This window comes from Crotalus tigris, unplaced genomic scaffold, assembly GCF_016545835.1.
Source record: "Crotalus tigris isolate CLP2741 ecotype Arizona unplaced genomic scaffold, ASM1654583v1 scf7180000018308.1980950, whole genome shotgun sequence".
Taxonomy (NCBI): Eukaryota; Metazoa; Chordata; class Lepidosauria; order Squamata; family Viperidae; genus Crotalus; species Crotalus tigris.
In genome coordinates, this window is record NW_024096936.1 from 932,369 (window position 1) to 955,046 (window position 22,678).

General features: G+C 36.3%; 1 protein-coding gene across 7 annotated transcripts in view; it reads right to left on the bottom strand.

Moving 5' to 3' along the window:
- Positions 1-510: 510 nt before the first annotated feature.
- The window catches only part of NRIP3 (nuclear receptor interacting protein 3), a 31,287-nt gene continuing 9,119 nt past the window's right edge, over positions 511-22,678 (bottom strand). The window contains exons 2-8 of one of the 7 annotated variants that reach the window (XM_039350228.1): positions 17,785-17,943; positions 15,649-15,731; positions 5,582-5,724; positions 4,702-4,754; positions 4,500-4,594; positions 3,360-3,443; positions 511-3,121 (exon numbers count right to left, since the gene is read on the bottom strand). In XM_039350228.1, the coding sequence (XP_039206162.1) occupies positions 3,106-3,121; positions 3,360-3,443; positions 4,500-4,594; positions 4,702-4,754; positions 5,582-5,724; positions 15,649-15,731; positions 17,785-17,943 (633 nt within the window). In that variant the 3' untranslated portion in view covers positions 511-3,105. Of the gene's footprint in view, positions 3,122-3,355; positions 3,494-4,499; positions 4,595-4,701; positions 4,755-5,581; positions 5,725-15,648; positions 15,732-17,784; positions 17,965-22,678 lie in introns of all 7 variants that reach the window. The other 6 variants (XM_039350227.1, XM_039350224.1, XM_039350223.1 and 3 more) reach the window with 6 other exon arrangements.

The following is a 22,678-nucleotide window of genomic DNA, read 5'->3' on the forward strand; positions in this document are numbered from 1 at the left end:
GTTTTTAATGTGAACACATGGGGAAAAGTTAAATATATATGAGTAGTAATTCCTATTCATTACTATCTTTCGTACTTGAATTCAATTGAAACTATAGTAATTTGTTGTCCTTGCTTGATTAACTTTGCTTTGTCCATGTTTCCTTTTACAGAACAGCTCCGATGGGCATATTGTTTTCTCTTTTTCCATGAGCTAATGGAATACAATCCTCTCACAATCTTTCCCTCACTTTCATGCAGGACGCCATTTCTTTTGCAAGAGAAAGGGAAGTTCCTACACATCTAGATTCACAGACACAGAATCGCCCCTCACAAACGAGCTCCATATTTGCCTCACAAACAGAATAAAATCAGAATACAGAATAAAAATCAGAGTGAATCCAGTGGACGAGGCTCCTGGGAAGCATTTAAGAATCAATCATGTATACTTTAATAGAAGTTTATTATATTTTATTTTTGTCAGCACAGTAATAAACACTCAAGTAATAAATTCATGAAACCAATGGCATAGTTACTTAGACAAATATATATTTCTTTTAAACCAGAGATATACATAGTGCAGTTCACCTTGCAAACACAGAATTTTTCTTTTTTTTAAATATGTACAAATGTTATAAATACTAACCAGAGTAATGACAGACATAAAAAAAAATATTTCCAAGCACTTGTACTTTGTCAATAATGTCATAGTCAATGCTAAACGGATGTTGCTAATCCAACTGCAGAAAGCCAAATTATAATTTGTTAAAACATGGACTTAAAGAGGTCCAGAAGTACATGTATTTTAACTATACTGCAGCTTAGTCTCTTCAAATATAGACTGAACAAATCAAATAATAAAAATTGACCTAACTCCAAAAATGTTGACTCTACATTCATTAGAAATAGATTCCAGTGCTTTCATTGGTGTAATGATAGTTCTTAACAATGTAAATACATATTCAACACAAATTCTTATTTGACAAGTTAATAAGGATGCAATGTATTTTAAACTGTTTTTGCATCCATTATATTGATATTGCCACAGACACACGTAGAGACGCACACACAACTCTACTGAAGCCCCTTTCCAGCAAAGCACTTAATATATTGTAATCAGAAGCATATCTGTGATGGTAACTATATGACCCATGGAATTCAAGGCTAGTAATCATAGCAATTCAAGCTTGCTATAATGGCTTTAGCTGCTAAGGACAGAAGCTCAAGAGAAATATCTTGATTGAAGAGTAACAGTTATGGAAGATTATCTACAGAACAGCTCCCCATATTCTTAAAGAGTGAATGTATATTAAAACAGCTGTCCAGTATATATATATATTTGTTTGCATGAGTTGCTATGCAAGCAAGGAATAATTCTTAGGATCATCTTGCATCTTGTCACAATAGTGTGAAGGTAATTAAGTAGCTTTATGCATTTTTATATGCATGCTGCCACAGTTTTATGACTGCTGCAGCATGCTCCAATTTGCAGACCACCTCATTTGTAGTGGCATCATAATGAATGGAAAGTAAACATCCTGTGTGCACAGTCTCAATAGGCTTATTCTAAGACTAATTCACAGTTAATTAGATGTTTCAAAAACAAAACACAAGAAAATGTCACTTTGGAAATGTCCATATATATATATATATTACAGCCTTCTTGGAAATTTTAAATTACAAAGAGAAAGTTATGAAGAGAACAGGAAATATTATTAAATGCTTAACACTGTTTGGTAATAGTTGATATTATTGAGAATCTAGTAGTCATCCATTAGTGAAAAGCCCAAAGAAAGTATGGTTAAAAACAAAGACAATGAATATGTTGTCCTAGAAAGACTCTTTCCTGTAACATTTAATGCACACACATATATTTATCTTGCTATAATCTATGCTCAGATTCTGAACAAGAAGACTGGATCAGTCTTAAAACATACTTTTAGATTCTTTGGCAAGTATGAGTAGGTCAGTTTATTACTAGCAGTAAATAGACAATCATGATGGATACAGATGACCTTGCCATTAAAATGATGCATCCATATTTAAATCTGGAATGCTTGTAGGCAAGCAAAAAAAAAGGGACTAATTAAGTTCTCAAATTTAACGACATATTGCTATGCAGCAAAATTAATGTATGATTATAATCATATCATAAATATTAGCATTGAAACTAACAGATATTGAAATTCTCTTCAAGGCTGTATTGGGATTTAAAAAATAAAATTTGGCTTCCAACCTCTTTCTGTTAACATGAACATTTCATATAGAATTTCTGTAAATTCTGAGAAATACATACATTTGAAAAATACATAAGATTTGATTCAAAGTAACCCTTCTGAGAATAGAAGGGTTCTTTTCATTTGTGGGGAGAAATCTGTGAATCTGCTACTAGAAGAAATTAGGGAGGTGATTTTCCTTCTTCCCTGAAGATCTACTCTCTCCTTGCAATCATATACTACTCTTGAAAGCCTACCAATCCTTTGGAATTTGGAAGAGAGAGGGCAAATTGGTGAAAATGGTACCTCCTTCCATTTCCACCCAAAGAACAATTTCTGTAAGTAAAATGCTACTGAATAAGAACCTTAGATCAAGTTATATTATTACAATCAAACCATTATGCAATTCCTTTGAATAAAAAAAAATCCTCCACAACTTGTGTGAATTACTCAGATGAAAGCTCTTCGATAATGTCAAACAATTCATTTTTATCCACTGAAAAAGCTGATTAACAGAAGCTATTCATAGCAGCGAAACACAACTGGTTCCAAAAAGAAAGTTATAAAATCGTCTTTTCCCCAACCTCAATTTTGCAAGAGGAGGTTTATTTCTCAAATCCAATTGTAACAAATATTAGATTTCAATAGAATATGGAAAAAAAAATTTTTCATACTTGATGGCCAGACCGAGAACACCATTTTTAAGATTGGACTTAGATGTCCATTTACACATCATAATCCAGATTTTCAACATGATAAATAAAAGTCTGAAGCTGTCCTGAATGCCTGAAAAATAGATGTTGTTTCATTTAGCTACAGTCTAGCTGTAGTCTAGCAGGTTGAAATTATTGGTATTGACATCTTCTTATTCAACCACACAGTATTTCTCCAAAGCCAGGATTATATTCTCTTCATGCATCAGCAGAGCTGAAATGAGATGAATGGGACAGTCTCTCAAAAGAGAGTTATTTTTGCCTTTTCCCCCACCTCCCAACTCTTAGAGCAAGGATGTGCCCAGTGGACGCTCTGCTCATGCAATATATCAAAGCCACACACTCTATGAGAGCCAGGGCTACTCCCCATTCTTCTGATAGAAAAAAAAAACTGTAAGGCAACGCCATCTGTATGGCTAGCACAAGCAAATCTGGAGGAAAAAGGTACCTGCCTTTTCCAGGGACACTTCCCAGGCTTCCAGTTGTGTGCTACAGCACTGAACCAGGAGCGCAGGTGGCTGCCATGAGGATGTGCCCTAGGAAATAACTGTTTAGCAAGTAAGGCACCTCATAATTTTTTTTCCAGCTGTGTGTAAATTTTACAAATTCCATCTCTCTAATGTCTGACATTTAAGGGAAAGGGGAGCTGATAACAAAAGTATTTGGAACAACTTTAAATGCTTATTTTATTGTAGCATTAAGTCTTTTGTCAGAAGAACCTATTTCTTAAGAGTCAACTTTTATGATAGGACTAGGCCAAGATTGTTTGCTGCCTGAGGTTACCCACTGTCCATTTCCCACTTGAATAAAAAGCACAGCATCCAAAATTAGTTAAGTCATTTAGAGTAGACACCAAAGACAGAAAAATGCTCTACCCTTAAAAATATGGCAACAAATGAATACTTGCTTCCTTGCTTTCATGACACCTTACATCAACTGCCCGAGGCACCAGTAACAACTCTCCCAAAGTACACACATGAATAGTTTAGGAGCAAAGTGGTAACATTATTTTGTTTCTTTTGGCAACGTGGCAAGCAGTGAGTCAAAACAGAAAGATCAACAGGGAAGATTGAAAGCCCAGTAGAAGGTCTGGAGAAAATATCTATTAGTTGTATGACAGATTTTAGATCAAGACTAATAGATTAAATTATATTAAACTTGATCATAGTATCTGCATAGTATCTAGAAAACATGTATTTAGGGCCAATTTATATTACCCAGCTAGTATGATGATGAGTACCAGGAGAAATGATAAAATGCCATCAAAGAAAGCAAGTTCGAGAGTTATTGAATAGGGAACACATTTCTAGGCACATGAAAATACAGATGTGGCTTGTTACTCATTGAAAAATCCAAGCTTTCCACCACATATTACTTAGCACTGAAAGCTTTCTGGGCACTCATTCATTCATGCTACTTTTCAATAATGTAATAAATACACCATTGATAGTGCATAGTGAACAATCATGAGAGCTCTCTGGCAACAAACAAAATCTATCCCAACCATTTGTCCCACATATTCATCATGCTAGAAATTTAACTGTATAACATCCTCTTAAATCTCAGTACAGCCTGACAGTTAAAACACTCACTTCTCTTCATGAATAGAAGCATTACTGACAAAAGGAATTTCTTCCTTGTCTGTCTTCCCCAGGATCAGATTTTGTTTCTCCAAGTTTATCACACACTAAGAAATAAAGATGAATAAATTAAAATACATTAGAAAATAATTAAAAAGGAGTAAAAAGGATAAGGATGTGCAAAAGGAAGAACACCAAGAAAAGAGAAGTTTACCTTCAAATATTTCAGTGTTTGTAATCCCAGGGAGAAGCTTTTCTCATTATCTTCTGAAAAAAAAAAATACAAAAACTATTCAGATAGATGCATTTAAAAAAAGAGCTTTATAGGAGCTCTGTTGCTATGAAGCACATTAAGGATATAATGTGATATTGTTACTTTTCTCAGTTCCTCCTCTCCGCTGGATGTCCAGAACATCTTCTTGTTGAAGTGCTGTCCGAGTACCACCGAAACAGTGGCAGTTTTGCAATTTTTAATTCTCCAAATTTTGAAAAAAAAATATCTTAGAATTTTCCAGAACAAAAAAGTGACAAAACTATTATGTTTCATTATTAATCGCATATTTGACTCACTAGCTACTGTATGTCCTTGTGATCCTTGGAAGTTAAAATACAATATAAATTGAAAATGTGTTCTCCACCTGCAACAGATTGAGATAATACATATCTGTGGAACATGCATGTTCCACTACTATCAAACAAAATTTTGTGTTGCAAAATACTATACAACCAATATAATCAGGAGTTATTGTTATTAAAATCCACAGGCTACCTAGTCCTAGAACTCTGGGCAACTTACAGTTTAAAAGATAAAAACAGTAAGGAATAAAAAACCTATGTCCAGGCAAACTGCATTCTATGTACTATAAAACACAACAGAGATCCACAACCACCCATAGGCCTGAGAGAACAGCTACTTTTTAAAAGATTTCCAGAACATCATATGGGTGAAAACTACACAAATCTAAGGGGGGGGGCATAATTCCAGAGGGCAATTATGGGGGTAGGAGATGGGGAGAAATTGGTTTATTATTCATGGTTCTAAAAATTTACTGGTGAAAGACTTGGTTATATGCAATGTGTCTATAAACACTTACCAGCCACAACAACTGCAGAACAATCTACATGGACAGTCCCCATTATAAGAGGCAGATGTTCCAGATGTCCAATCGCTTTCATATTATGTGGCAATGAAATCTTCTCACCTTCTGCTTTGCAGGTTTTCATATGCTCTTTTAACCTGAAGATGGAAATAAAACAACTGTGCTAATATCAGAAGCAAGTTCATTTTAGGGAGAAGGTGTGATGGAATGTGTACCTAGAGGAGCAGTGGGGGAGAGTTTTGGCAACACAAAATTTTCCCAGAGAAAGACCCAGATTAAGAGTCTATACAGTCCCAAACTGGAAGTGGGAGGGGGAAATAGATTCAGAGTAGCCACACCCTAGAGTCTCTCAGGATATATCTAGTAGCTTATAACGTTATAGTTTTAGATGGGCAAGATTCTGGCCATTATGTGTAAATAATTAAATGGATTCAATTGGATTTCATTGTGTCCTCTGTAACCTTGGCCTGATAGGAGGGAAATATATGTTGCACTCTATATACTAACCCTAACTATGTCAGTCTAAAATATCTATTTGAAGTCCAAAGTCAGTCAATCAGTCCTTCCTTCCTTCCTTCCTTCCCTCCCTTTTTTCTTCTATTCTGAATAAAATATTACTACAATATGCATGCCTGCTTCCCCAAGATAGAGGTTGTTGCAGCACTGGTCAGCTCTTTCAGGCTGAATATAATTCACATAGTCTTCATGCCCATGGCCAGGCAAACAGCAGAAAAAAGTTTTGTTATTTCCTTCTTCTGGGATGCTTTTTCAACTTCCAAGTCTAGCCTGAAGCTTGGGTACTTCCTAGTGGTTTTCCCACCCCGCTTAGTTCCTTAGCGCCAGACAACTGACTGAATGGCAAGAAGACATAATTGCTTTTAATGAAGTCTCCAAGAGTACTACTGGTACAAAGAAAGAAAAATAATTCTAACTTAGCCTAATGAAAGTGAGAAAGCAGAATTGGTAACAAATAGAGAAGTAATCAAAAATTACTATTGATTATATAAAGTTGCATGGCTAAATATTGTTTTAGGAACAAAAAATAAGAAAATTATGTTTAAAAATGTTGAAACAAAGCAAAAGGGCTAGTGATATAATTGCAGCTGTCACAATATGGTTAGATTTGGTGTCTTATCAACATACACTGAGAAAAGAGAATCTGAAATATTGAATTACAAGACATGAATTACAAGAGCATCTGTTTGCTTCAGTTCATGATTTTTAAGCCATTTTTTTACAGGGAAGGACAGTTAAGGATGTTTGTGCTAAAAGGCAGATTGTGCTATTCTGTCTTCATGAAAAATAGGAAAAAAAGTTAAGATAATTTTAACATTTGGCAAACCTTTCATATTTTGCTAATACATGATGTTCTATTGCTCTGTCGAGTATCAAATGTGAATCATGGAGACACTTTTAGTTTTTGACCTTTTTGCTGTTCCCTTACATAAAGGATATGCAATCTGTGGTCTTCCAAGTGGCTCATGATAGTCCTAGATATAATTCCCAAAGCCTTCCTTCTCATTGCCAAAGTATAATTTTTAAGATGACAGAAAAATAAAAATAGCAAATTTAATTTTTGTGCTGGCCTACTTGTTTCTGGAATGAGGTCCCCAGCATCCCACTTCAAGTGTGGTCCTCAATGAAAAAACCAGTGCCTCCCTCTGAAACAAAATTGTATCTATAGATTTATCACAATAGAGATTTTTTCTAAGGATTTCCATATTATTTACTTACAATTGCAAATTGTTTTTCTTTTCCCTTGATAGATTTTTGTTATTTTTGCTAAACTTATATGCCACCTTTTTTCTAAGTTTCTATTCTAACTCTTCTACCCCGAAGACTGGCCCATAGTCTCTCACTGTTCTCCTCTCCTCAGCCTCCGTCGCACCCGCGCATCAATTACTGACCCCATGTGATCCTCCTCTCCTGAATCACTTGCCTCAAGGCATGGAGGTCTCAGACTTTCCATTTGGGGGCTGGTGGATGGCCCAGGCTCCGACTCTGTCCCTGGCTGTGACAGCTCCATTCCTTCGTCCCCACTGGAGCTTTCAGCTGGCCCTGATGCTGGGCCTGGCGCCCACTCCTTTGAGTTGGCTATGGAATTCTCTGGCAGCCGACAGGCCACAACAGTTTCAAAGCAATTAACATAGGGATCTGCCTTTATTTTAGTCTCATAACAGCCCTGCAAGCTAAGCCAAAACAGGGTGACTGGTCCAAAGTCACTCACTGAATTTCTATGGCGGATTTCTATCTTGACTCTTGAATGCTAGTCTAATATTTTAATCGTCACAACATACTGTCTATCGTGGGCATTTTTGCACTTTCCTTTGTGCATGTGTACTCTGACCTTATTTTAGAACTCAGTTGATATATGTGAAGATTATAAAATGAAAATTTAAACATCCTCTTCAGCTAAATTCATGCAACACATAACACAATGCAAACCAAAAGCCCCAGAGTGTAAGAAATAGACAAGAATGGGATGTGTAGAAAGTTAGCTTTTCTGCTATTGATCTAAAGATGTTATAAATTGTTCATGGGGAACAATTAGTATTATTTAGAAAACAGCCAGGTTGGTGTAGTGATGAAGGCATCAAGCTAAGAATTAGGAGACCATAAATTCTAATCATGCATGAACCCAGTTTTGTGACCTTGGATTAGTCCAGTGATGGCAAACCTTTTAGAGACCGAGTGCCCAAACTGCAACCCAAAACCCACTTATGCATCATCTGGTGCCGGGTGGGTGTGGCCCATTGGGCGGGTGTGGCCCATTGGGTGGGCATGGCTGCAGTAGTAACGGTAGACTGGGTGGGACTAAAAAGTTCAATCAATCAATTCCAACTTTGCAAGATCTTTTTTTTTTCTCTGCAAGAAGTTGAAATTGATTGATTGAACCTTTTTTTTTTTTGCACACGGCAGCAAAGGCCTAAAGTGAAAAGGTTTTATAAAACCCAGCTGAAGGCCTAGGACTGGGGCGATGGCGCAAGCGCCCACAGAGAGGGTTCTGAGTGCCGCCTCTGGCACCCGTGCCATAGGTTCGCCACCACTGGACTAGTCATTCTTTCTCAGCCCTTCGAAGAAGACAATGGCAAACCACTTCTGAAAAAGCTTGTCAAGAAAACTACAGGGACTATAGTTGGCAACGATTAGTGGAGTAAAATCTGCAGGGACTCCACTGAGCCGAGGTGGCAAGTGGTTAGAATGCAGGACTGTAGCTACTTCTGCTGGTTGATGGCTGCCAGCAGTTCAGCAGTTCAAGTCTCACTGGCTCAAGGTTGACTCAGTCTTCCATCTTTCCAAAGTTGGTAAAATGAGGACCCAGATTGTTCGGGGCAATATGATGACTCTGTAAAACTGCTTAGAGAGGGCTGTAAAGCACTGTGAAGTGGTATATAAGCCTAAGTGCTATTCCTTTCCTCCTGAGCATCAGTGCATGCATAAAAACCAGAAATATTGCAATGCTGACACTCTTCCTAATTTTCATTAACTGGTTTAAAAGACCCCAGCATACTTACTCTCTCCCTTCCTTCTACGTTCACAATTCCTTATCTGAAAATCTTATTTCTGGGAATTCTTCAATTTTCACAATATTTACCAAGCTCATTACATCTCATCCAAACGTATGTTCTCCAAACCTTATAAGATATAACCTATTTTGTGCAACAATCACAGAGATACTACTACTTTCAAGTCCAAGGTATATGGCTGCAGCTGCTGTTGATAGTATATTTTCTCCACACACACAAAAGGACAAGATAACTATTAATGACTTTATTTTAATAATACATGTTTAAAATAGTTGAATATCAATATTTAATTGAAGGATGACCTTTAGCACAATCTTTCATTTCACTTTCTTTTATTGGAGTGATAGTGAATGGGTAAGCAATTCGTGAATCAGAACAAAATATTCCTGAAGGCAATCACAGTTGTTTGCTGTTCTTACCATTTGCACTGACCTTTGTTCCCAGTGAAAACTATCTAAAAAAACTACTAGTCTGAAAGTAATAATTCTTTCTTGTTCCATGAGAATTTGTTTTCATTTGTATCATCTTGAAGGTACTATTCTTCTGTTCCCTTCTGCAAGATGACTGATTCATGACTGATTCATGACCTATGCAGAGATGAGCCAGAGCTAAAGGCACTTTGATGTTGCTTCTTTGAAGGATCTATTTTTCTGTCTATTAATGGTATCATGTGGTTAGCAAAAGATAGGGGGGAAAAGTTCCTTTTTCAAATATACCCAGCCATCTCTTTTCCTTTTTTCTCCAGCTTCTTAAATATAATAGTATTGCAATTCAAAAAACTTTAAATTACTGGTTTTCTTTGCTTCCGCTGTAATTTCTGAATATTCTGAAGGATGTACTTCTTTTTTTCAATGTCCACTGCAGTCACGCCATCTCAATTTTATATTGTTTATTCCATGTTATTCCATGCTTATTCTAACAAACTCAAAATAAAACAAACTTGCCCTGGAAGCAGTTGGAGATAATGTTGTCAATCTACATCAAGAACAAAAATAGAAAAACATTCTGATTGTACAAAATTGCTTTTCTTAATTAAACACTGAAATCTACAAAATGGAACCAAACACAAAAGGGTGGCTCAATGGGAGATTTTCATTTCCTGCATAACTGCAAATCTGCTTTTGAGTTACTATTCCAATCCTAATGGATGCTGACTCCTCCCCCAGGCCTATAGAATTTTATATTGCGTTTTTTTGTTTTTGTTTTTATGGATGCACATGGTGTACACTTTTATTATTACAGATAGTCCTCAAATTACAACAGTTTACTTAGTGACCAAAGTTACAATGGCACTGAAAAAAACAGACATGACAGTTTTTCACACTTACAACCGTTGTAGTATCCCCTTGATCAAAATTCGGAGGATTGGCAACTGGCTCATATTTATGATGGTTGGGGGTGCCAGAGTCCTGTGATTCCCTTTTGTGACTTTCTGACAAGCAAAGTCAATGGGGAAGTCAGATTCACTTAGCAACCATGTTACTAACTTAACAACCTCAGTGACTGTGGCAAGAAAGGTCGTAAAATGGGGAAAATTCACTTAACATTTGTCTCACTTAGCAACAGAAATTTTGGGCTCAATTGTGGTGGTAAGTTGAGAACTACCTGTATTTATTATTTTTGACATTGTAAATTGCCCAGAATCTTATGAATTTGGGAGGCTTCTAAATTATATAAATGAATACATGTGTACATACTGAACATGCTTGACTATGCTGTTGCTATTTTTTAAAAAGAAAATAAATCAGAAATCTATGCATATCAATTTAAATCTTAACAATCTACCAATAGATTCCGATTTATTTTCCTGTCCATCTTTATCCCAGGAAAGTGATTGTACAATTAAGTGAATCTGGAAGGTAGGTTTATGGCTAAATTAGATTAGAACTTTTTACATATATAAGTCTCATAACTGGCTTCTTCTTAGTTAGGCTATATGTATTTGAATTCATAACATTTACATCACAGAATACTATAATCTCACCTGCTGAAAACACTTTGATACAGAAAGCTGCTTTACATTCTGAAATGCTGTATCTTATGAAGGTATAGAAAACCAGGTCCACAAGATGCTACAACCTCCACACCATACCGTATTTCATTTTTTTATAAGTACTACATAAATTCCCACTTCATACAAATCTAGAGAATTTCAGAACAAAGGAGGATAGGCATACCATGCCATATAAATAGGGTTTTATGAACAACATTTATTCTTAAAATGAAAAAATAAGTGGAAACAATAACAGTAATAATAATGGACAACTGCAACTGGGTTATCAGGAAAGATCTAGTAAAAAGAAAAATCCGAGAGATATGCCAGCAATGAGGGAGTTTCTAAGCAATATTCAGTGTAAAATGGATTAAACAAAGCACATCACAAGACAATCATTTTTATAAAGTATGTGCTCAGAAAAAGTATAATGAGAAAATGTAAAATCACAATAGAAAACAGGAATTACAGAAATGAATGCTAGCCAACCTTACTGTGATGCTGAAAAGTGCAGAAACTTGAAAAGGGAAATTATGCACAAAAATCAGTATAACTTGTCACTTAAGTTTCAGACAGGTTCCATTTAATAAGAGAAATGGATTTCTTCTGGGCAATTAAAACATAGGATTTATTATTTTTTAGAAAACTTGAGAGTATCATGCAGTCTCGTGCAATAGAATAGCTTTTTTGATCAACAAAAAAAAGATTGTGGATAATGAAGAAAATTTGTAACAATTAGTGTTAATTAAAACTTTGTATACCCGAAGTAAGGGTATATCATAAATTTTAATTTTAAAAGTTGAAAGAGTCATTATTCATCACTTCAAAGGAGAAAAACCAGGCAATTTGTACATTTCAACTAATTTCCCCCTTAAAAATAGAAAATGTAACACTTTGAGAAAAACATCATCTGTGTTGTCAGGAATAAATCAGTCATATTGATAGCTGTGCAAAAGGAGACACCCACAACCAGAGAGTGGTGATAAAACTAGTAATTAAGACAGCGAACCTCACATTTTGAAGTTTCCTATTGTAACAATGGATTTGACAATGTAAAGTGCTTTTGTTCAATTTTTCATTAAATTTCTAACTTAAAATTACTTCTTTTTTACAGTAATAAAAATACAAACATCTTTCATTTTTTTTATAAAAGGAAAACAATTAAGGCAGCATCATGCATCCCTGCATCAATGGGGTGGAACAGAAGTATATTATTCTATGCTGCCCTTTTGGATAGTCAGTAATTCTGACTGAGATACATGGCCAAAGAAGTTATTTGAATATGGTAAAGACTACACTCAATGTTCTTCTTCCCACCACTATTATTACTCCCACCTCAATAAATATAAGCGGTAATTTCTTTGATGGAACAGCACAAAGCCTCTAACTCAGGCATGTCAAACGCGCGACGTCATGTGACGTCGCGCAACATATTGGGCCGGTTTTGCCATTGCCAGCAATGGGGTGGGCGTGGCTTCCATGTGATGCATCCGGCCTGTAGACCGGCAGTTTGACACCCCTGCTCTAAGTCTATATGAGTTTTAAATTAAGTATTAACACCAGGAGTTTGGGAGTTAAACCTGCAGTGATTCATTGTGAAATTTTGCTAAGACCCAATTTATGAATTTGTCTGTCACAATTCATTGGTATGATATATCTATTTGTTATGAAATTCAAAACTTCAGTTCTCAAATGTTCGGGGAGTCTCTCCTCTAACCAAGTATTACTGAAGGGAGCTCATGTGCAAATAAAGACACAATTAGGAGAAGAAAGAAAGCATAGTTTTTAGAGGTCAAATCCTATATGTCAAGGATACAGAATGTGAAAGCCCAGAAGGCCTTATGCAACCCTCCAAAACCTTGATGGATCCACAGAATGCTCCAAAATTTGCCTTCATATTTAATGGACAAAATGATTAAATATATTTTAATTAATTTTATTATGTTTATATTCATGGCAGAAAGTGAAGAGGAACTAAATAGCCTTTTGATGCGGGTGAAGAAGGAGAGTGCAAAAGTTGGCTTGAAACTCAACATTAAGAAAACCAAAATCATGGCATCCGGCCCTCTCAATTCCTGGCAAATAGATGGGGAAGAAATGGAGGTAGTGACAGATTTTATTTTTCTGGGCTCCAAGATCACCTCAGATGGGGACTGCAGCCAAGAAATTAAAAGACGCTTGCTCCTGGGGAGGAAAGCTATGGCAAATCTATACAGCATACTAAAAAGCAGAGACATCACCCTGCCAACAAAAGTGCGTATAGTCCAGGCCATGGTTTTCCCAGTTGCAATGTATGGCTGTGAAAGTTGGGCCATAAGAAAGGCTGAGCGCCAAAGAATTGAGGCCTTTGAACTATGGTGCTGGAGAAGACTCCTGCGAGTCCCTTGGACTGCAAGGCGTTCAAACCGGTCAGTCTTAGAAGAGATCAACCCCGACTGCTCTTTAGATCCTGAAGTTGAAACTCAAATACTGTGGCCACCTAATGAGAAGGAAGGACTCACTGGAGAAGGGCCTAATGCTGGGAAAGATTGAGGGCAATAGAAGAAGGGGACGACAGAGAATGAGATGGCTGGATGGAGTCACTGAAGCAGTAGGTGTGAACTTAAATGGACTCCAGAAGATGGTAGAGAACAGGAAGACCTGGAGGAACATTGTCCATGGGGTCGCGATGGGTCGGACACGACTTCGCAATTAACAACAACAACGTTTATATTCAAATTATATTTTTAATATCTTGTCCCTGCTCTCCTTTTGAATGAATGCAGCCCCCAGCAAATGAAGCAAAGTCTAGCATGGCCCTCAACACCCCCCCCCCAAGACATTAGTGGTATATACTATTAATAAATACAAATTGGTAGTTGGGAAAGGTAACAAAATGTGAAAAAATAAAACATATTTTGGAAATAAATAATTAAAAGGGAATTGAAAATACTGAATATACCCAGTAATCAAAAAATCTTAGATCCAGTGGGTATAGAATGAAATGCCTTGAAGAAGGATATGGCTGGAATACAACACATTTTGTGACATGTCCTAAAAGCCAACATTTCATAAAGTAGCAGGACAGTTTCAAGGGCTGCTCTTGCAATGTCTTTAGCTAGTGTTGTACAGAGAAACTATATATATTCCAACTAAATAAGTTTTTTAAAATAATGTATCAAATCAATCTTCACTTCAGAGAAGACCCTATATAAAATGGAGTAAAAGAATCTAACTACTGTATTAATTATCAAAGTAATCTATAATCAATAGCCTGCATTTTATCATGCCTACATCTCAATTTAGTTAACAAGAAGTGGTTCTGAAGAGGTTTACTAGCTCAACCCAATAAAACAATAAAAATATGGTTACAGTTTATTCTTTTGTCACTCTCGACAGTTTGTTCCACTAGGTCAAAGTTTGTGATAGCATGAATAGATATCATTTTCCCTAATTTCTAGCCAAACAGCTATGAAAGGCATGATTACAAAGTTCAGGGTAATATATGGCTTCCCTCATGTTGTAGAACTTCATTCCAACAGCCCCATCCCACATAGCTAACTGAGATAGATACCTGAAGTGATACCTGGAATATCAAAAGTGGTCCATCCCTGTGCTAAAACAAGGTAAGCCTCACCCTGCTTTCCAGTCCTGCTTCAGAAATATACTTACTGGATCCAATGAGAAGGAAGTAAAGGTGCCAGCTACTCTGCAGGAAGTAATACTAACTTATAGTATAAAACTCCTACTAAATATATAATGATGACTTTGGGTAATGAGAATGTAAATTGCTCAGCAGTGCTCAGTTCATTACAGGCACAACCACTGAGAGCTACAGTGTTACTTAAATACCTCATGACAATTACAAAAAACTGGCATTTATTTTTTCAGTAATCAGTGTGGGATGGCCCCTGGGCTGTAAATTGTTATTGCTAAAATAAACGTTTCATGGTCACCAGACTAAGAATTTTCAAGGCTATTTTAGAAACAGGAAAAAATAACAGACCAAATTACCACTGGAATAAAATTCTTTCCCAATATATAGTATTGTTCTAAATTTATTGAAACACGGCTGCCTTGTTCCAGACTTACATTGTTAAACTGTACCCATTAAGAATTGGTTTGAAAGACAGATTCTCGTTTAGCTGTTTCAGCCTGTTTCTAGAGAGATTTTTATACCAGTTCAGGAATTTGCAAACACTGTTTAACAAAAGTAAAGGAACAATAACAAAAGCTATCTATTTATATATACTGTGATACTAGATGCTCTTTTCAAGATCATTATTCTATGACAGAAAGAAGGGTGGTATAGATGCCCAAAGAAATGTTGCTTATTTGATTCAGTACCACTATTAATAATAATAGTTTTGTAATTTATTCCATAATTTTCTTTTCTCCCTTTCTGCAGTAGCAAATTCTTAGCTCAGCTTGCAACTTCAAAGGTAACCTTAGGACCTAAATCTGTAACTGAGCAGTACAACCAATAATGACCTCAGCTTGTAAAAGCAAGAGAATTTAATTACTTTACATCAATTGCTACAGCCACAAAGAGTGTTGCTTACCCTAATCTCTCCAGACACGCAGATGAAATTATATTGCGTTGGCATCCAGTATTAACCACAACTTGCAATTCCTTCCCATTACACTGTAGAAAAAAACACAGCATTTTTGCACAATATCAGCTGAATTATCTGTATTTCTATTGTTTTTTGATACAGTTTTAGGAAAAAAAAGTTCTATCTCCATTCCCACTCCTAAGCATTGGAGACACAATAGCTATGTTCACAAGGACCCTTAGCTACACTTGACTTAACCAAGGGTTATGCGGTTTTCCCAGAAAACTTAATACAACAAAGCACCATAAATTAACAGCAGGAGCTGAAGTAGCACAAAATGCTTGACTAAAATATAGTTGAATATTTTGTGGTCCAGTGGGTCATACAAACCCAGTGTTTGGATTTATTTATTAGATTTTTATATTGCTTTTTATTTAGGAACTCAAGGAAGCACTAACAGCTCACAACAACTCTGACATAATGGAATATATTTCACAGGGCTGACTTAAAGGGTTCTTGATGTTCTCTGAGCTTGCATCTTTTCCTGCTCACTTAGCCTGATTATGTGACCTTGCAGGGAGAGAAGCATGCTCAGGGAACACCAAGAAACAAACATCATAACAACTCTGTGACATAAGTTGAGCTTATGTCTCACCTAACACCCACCCAATCAACTAATATTATTAGGGGTGGTTTCCAAGTTAAAATGTATTTCATATATTAAAGCTCAAAAGCCTGTTACAAAGCCATGCTATTTCGGAGACTATTAGATGGGAAAACAAAATGGAGAAATTTTAAGAAGTCAAATGCTGTTAGACATTGGACAGTATATAATCTATGTGAGAAATGTTTGTTGAAAAAAAAGTTGGGATGTATATGAAAGTATATTTATGCCCCCTTTTTATATGGAAGTGGGAGTTGGATATGTCAGAAAAAAAACATGTTGAATGCAGTGGGAATGGGGTACTTAAGAAATTCATGATGCATGAATGTTATCATGGATGTTTTATTGTTTCTTGAAGTGGAAATTTTATATTTTTGCTGTAAACTGTTAGTCAATTTCCTGAAACCAGCCATATGCAAGTTTAATATGTATGTTTAAATGTCAAAATGTTTTGTTCATAAGAGATAAATGAGAATTGAATTGCAAAACAAATATATGAAGGAACAAGGAATAAGTTGCGCAAAAGGGAAAAATAATAAAATCACCATGGTTTGATGGTATTAATAAAATCCTGAAAAAAGGATAAAAAGTTTAAAAAGCAAACGGCAATATATCAAGCACAGTGTAAACTCGGTAAAAGCAAAGATGATTTGTAAAATCAGAAAAGTACAGAGAAACACAGTAAATAGTGTGGAAGTAAACTAGATTTAGCCAGATTTTATTTTCTCTTACTTCTTTCCTTTCCCTTGCATGCTATGGTTTATTATTTTTCTGTACTGTGCACAGTAATGTTTACCAAAGGACAATAGAATGATATTTGTTTTAATAAAGACAAACTGGTTCACATATGAAAGGTGTATGACACACACAAGACTAAAATGCAATAGCCTAATATGTGCTCAATGTGTTGTGTAAACTCAGCCAGTTTTATTAATTTGCAGGCCATTGGGTTGAGTCAATGTTTTGTCTACGGACGGACCTCAGTAGATATTGCTCAGAACATGGGGAATAACTCCAGGACTTTAGGAAATAAGCTGAACTACTGGAAGTGATTCCCATGATCAGAATTAATCAGAGGAGTAGCTCTATTAGTTGTAACACAAATCACATAGGCTACAACTGTGTGGCTCCTAAGCCAAAGAGCATAACTCTCAACCTCCCCCGCGGATGGGCTCCAGAACGAGTCCTAAAGCTTGGAAGTCAAAACCTCTGGTCCCAGGGACCGACCCAGACTGGATCCTACAACATTATCTTGGGTCACGTATATTTGCCTTCATTCATGACTTTCAACTTTGATGTTTAATCCAAACAAGATACAGGCAGCCTTAAACTTTATCCTCAGATTTGAGGCAACTTGGAGCAGAATGTTCCTGAGTCTTGTTCTGGAAAGTTCTACTACCTTGAGATGTAGGAATATAGAACTTTTCAAAAGTACAGGAAATGGACTAACAGATCTCCTACAGGATACAAAAGCTTACCTGGCAGCATATGAGAATGAGATCCTCTTCCTCTGTTTTGGGGGGACTATCCAGTTTAATTTGATTCAGTTTATTTGTCTGAGCTGAGAGATCATTTTTCTGAGAGCATGTCCCTCGACTGTGCCGCAATCTTGACATATTTGTTTCCATGAGACGTCTCTGCAAAATGTTGTGTGGTTGCTTAAAAAAAAATTCAGGGCATGGGAGAAAACACAGGTAAAGCAAAGCCAGATTGTAGCACTTAGCAGTCATTTAAAGTTTCAAAGATCCAATATTTAAAAATCTATGTAGCAATCAAAAATATTCCATTAGTATTAATCAGTAGTGATTAATTAGTAATGGATTGTTGTCAGCATCTAAATTTAAGTTATATTTTATAAAGACAAAGCAGTAACCATTACATTTATACTGTAATAATTAAATAAAAACATTTGTGCCTAAGTCAGTTATGAGCCAATTTCCAATACATAAATCTAATTCATTTACCATCACCATAATTTAATTTTAACTATTTTAATATACCATAATTTCCGGCATATAAGACGACTCGGCGTATAAGACGACCCCCGACTTCGGCGCTGATTTCCATGCTTTAGAAAATCGTCTTATACGCCGGAAAATATGGTATATCCCATTAGAGCAGTGATTCTCAACCTGCGGGTCGGGACCCCATTTGGGGTCGAACGACCATTTTACGGGGGTCTCCAAACAATGCAGTCCACCATTTTTCCCCCTTTTCCTTAGCTGTGCTACTCCCTTTTATTCTATTGGCTTTTGAAAGCCAATAGAATAGACTCTCTTGAATAGAGTCTAATTCTATTGGCTTTCAAAAGCCAATAGGAATTGTCCAGGCTGTCTCTGCCCTGCTGAGCCCGCCAAAAGTCCCATTCTGCAAACGGTGCTGCACCAGTTGAGTAGTCCTCGACTTACGACTGGTTGGGGGCCGCGGCATTAAAAAGTTTGAGAACCACTGCATTAGAGGCTGGGTGCACTTAACAGATTAAGCCAAAACCAGACAAGCATATGATGTCTTACGATAAAAGTGATCCTTCCCTGAAATAAGGAATCATCTTCTCACTCAGTCTTGCTTTTTAAAAATGGTCAAAGATTTCAATGACGTATGTGAGAGAGCACTCAATTTTTTTTAAACTTGTGTCAAGTTGCTCTTGTCCATAATGTAGAAATTGATAGAACAATTAGTAGAGAAGCTTGACATTCTTTGTTCTGTTCTGTATCCTGAACAGCTGGCAAAACTACACATAAGTCACTGTTTTTGTGTGTTAGTGTTTTGTGCTTTCAAGTCAGTTCTGATTCCTGGCTACTACCTGGATAAAGTCATTCTGATAGTCATTTGCTGCTGCCTTCTACCTAGAACTGAGAGTAAGTAAATGGCCCAAGGTCACCCAGCTGGCTTTGTCCCTAAGGCAGGAATAGAATTCGCAGCCTTCTAGTTTCTCAGTGTGCCCTTTTAACCATTAAACTAAACTGGGTCTCTTATAACAGCTCGGCACAAAAAGAATTTCAGATGGTGTTGCTGCTTTTGCAGCTTAGTCTGATAAACTGCTACACCTTCAGAAATGTTTTTCTTTCTGAAAATACCATTCAGGGACACTGGAAAGTCTCCTCCCAGTTCAATGATTTTCTTATGTTTTGCAGGAAAAGGGAACTTATTTTCAAGACATAATGCCATGACTAAGAAATAAATCCATCTGAAATGCTACAAATTTGCTGACACTGTGGACTAGGAGAGTTGATGCTTCTAACTCCCATTAAACTCGGCCATTCACCACGAATTATGCAATCTGTTGCTAAAAATAGAGAGAACAACACATTGTCATCAGCCAACTTGATTCAGTGGTCAGCCCCTGAGCTATAACAACATAAATGGAATAAACAGCTATCCCTGCCCCTTCCTAAGTTTTCAGTATAAGCGCTGTGCTCTTTCTGGCTGTTTTGAAAAAAAAATGAGAGGGATGAGGGAAAGGAAAACTCCCTGACAATCCAAGTACAGGTTTCCTGTATAAACCTATACATCTACTACAATTTGTGCTGGTGGCATGACATTGTCATTTTGAGGAAAGAGAGAGAAACTGGAAAATGGAATGAGACAACGGTTCAATACATCCTGGTTATATAAACAGAGAAAACTCAAAGCAGGCACTTTATTACAAGCACTAGAAAATGATTAGAATTATTAGGTTTGTTGATAAGGTTGCCTGGGAAACTTATTAAAAAATTCTGAGTTCCAAAAATGAGAGGTATAGTGAAGCAATATGGGAAAATAGCCCCCTGCCAAGCCCCACTGAGCTCCAGTGTTGTAAACTGCAGAAAAGAAGTTGTGTTAGAGCAGAGCTGAAAGAAAATCAGTTCAGTCACTGAAGGATGATGGTGAGTGATCAGACAATATTGAAATGGGATCTTCCTATTCTCCCATAAGATTGGCTTCCTGTAGTTGTATGTTTGTTCCTACTATTAAAAAAATAGCCTGTTTTTTATTTAATTTAAATTACTTTCATTTTTATTTTATAACCAACTCAAAGCAGCAGCGCAAATACATAATGCTCCTTCCTCCTCTTACTTTCTTCAGGACCACAATTCTGTGAAGTGGGTTGCACTGAGAGAAAGTGGCTGGCCCAAGGTCACCCAGCTGGCTTTCATGCCTAAGACAGGACTAGAACTCACAAGTTTCCTGGTTTCTAGCCTGGTGCCTTAACCATTAGACCAAAGTGGTCCTCCCTAACTTATATGACCTGAACAGGAATAGCGTTATGATGCTAAAGTCATTAACAAGAAACTACAGACTTAATTCAATTTACTTCCAACTAAATCAATAATCAAACATAACCTGAAGTAGTATATGTACAAACTAGTTGTGCTTTATGCCAATTAATCAATCAGAATAGATCTGGAAGGGACCTTGGAGGTCTAGTCCAGCCCACTGCTCATGCAGGGGACCCTATACCATTTCAGACAAGTGACTGTCCAGTCAGTCTCTTCTTAAAAAAAACAAAAACCCAGTGATGAAGCACCCACAACTTCTGAAGTCAAGCTGTTCCACAGATTGTTTTGAATTGTCTGATCCCTACTCAATAGTTCCTTATACCTGGAGACCAAGCCATAGGGGGGTTGGACTCGATGACCTCCAAGGTCCCTTCCAACTTTATTATTATTATTATCGATCATCGCACAGTCAGCCAGATGTTCAGACTGGATTTGGCATTTTGTCTACCTATCGAGTCCTTACCCAGGACCTGGGATAGGCAGATGTGGATGTTTGATGGTATTATAGATATCGTCGCAGGATGGAAGCAGTTCCTAATAAGGCCGCCTTTTGCAATTGACTAATAGCGAATTTGTCAATGCCAATGGTGTTCAAGTGGTGCTCCAGTTGTTTTGGGATTGCACCCAAGGAGCCTATGACTATTGGTACTACCCTTGCTTGCTTTTGCCACAGTCTTTCTATTTCTATTTGTAGGTCTTTGTATTTTGTTATCTTCTCCAGTTCTTTCTCTTCTATTCTGCTATCTCCAGGCACTGCCACGTCCACTATCCAGACTTTTTTGTCTTTCTTATCGACAATTGTTAAGTCTGGGGTGTTATGTTGCATATTATTATTATTATTATTATTATTATTATTATTATTATTATTATTATTATTTATTATATGATAGCCAGCATATCATTTTGATAGAGATGGATATTTCAAATTGCATAATGGGGAATAATGGTGATTTTAATAGATGGGTGAAAGTTTATGAGAAAGAATAAATGCTGTGAACATGAATATTGGTTCAAGATTGATATATATTCTAAGATGATATCTATGTTAATTCTACTTAGATAAACAAATTACTAAATTAATGATTAATTTTTTTGGAAAGCTCAAACTCCAAGCTTTCCTTGTCAAACATAATGTAAAAATATATATTTTTAAAAAATAACCTGTATTACCATTCACTTTTATTGAAAATTAAAAAGATAATATATACTGATAACATGCAGGACTTGAAACTGGAGTTTCACAAGCTTAAGAAATATTGATATATTTCTTTTGATTTTAAAATAAGATTAATTCATAAAAAACCTTTTTGCAGGTTATTAGACTCTTCAAAGGTTGTTTAGAAAGTCTACACAATTTCCGATGTTGGAGATATAATACCTTTGAGGTGTTTACATAACATGGTCATGTCCCTTGTTAACTTATTAACTGGATATTCTTGCTATAGTAATTTTTTTGGGAAGAAAAGAAAGTTTAAGGATGCCCATGTGTTTAAACATAAAAATTATGTTTAAACAATTTATCTATTTATTAAAATTTCTGGATTTATCATGCTCAAAAGGTTCTTTTGATGAAATGGGTCCGCTCTCAGATTCTGAATTGGTGGTCTATCACCAGGCAATGTGATTCCCTATGGTCAAGATTCAATCTGCTGTTTAAAAACTGTGTCATGGCAATTTTTCTATAAATGTTATTAGTATTGTATTATTTGATTTACTATTTGTCTTTTCTCTTGTTTGTTAGGTTGTTTTATATGGTGCATCTCTCTCTCTCTCTCTCTCTCTCTCTCTCTCTCTCTCTCTCTCTCTGTGTGTGTGTGTGTGTGTGTGTATGTGTGTGTGAGAATATCTGAGTATGTACACATATAGTGTACATGCTGTTTTATTTGTATTCACAGGTTTTGCATTTTTTCTTGGTGTAATTCAATATTAAACATATTTTAAAAAATAAAAAAGACACCAAGGATCTCATTTCAGGTCTCAAGGCACTCAAGATCCAGTGTCAAAATTCGACAACAAAGCACAGAATTTCAGAGAATTTCAGTCTTTATTGTCTCATGATGTTCGTGCATCTACATCAACCACTAGTAATACACAGAAGCAAGCTAGAAGGTCA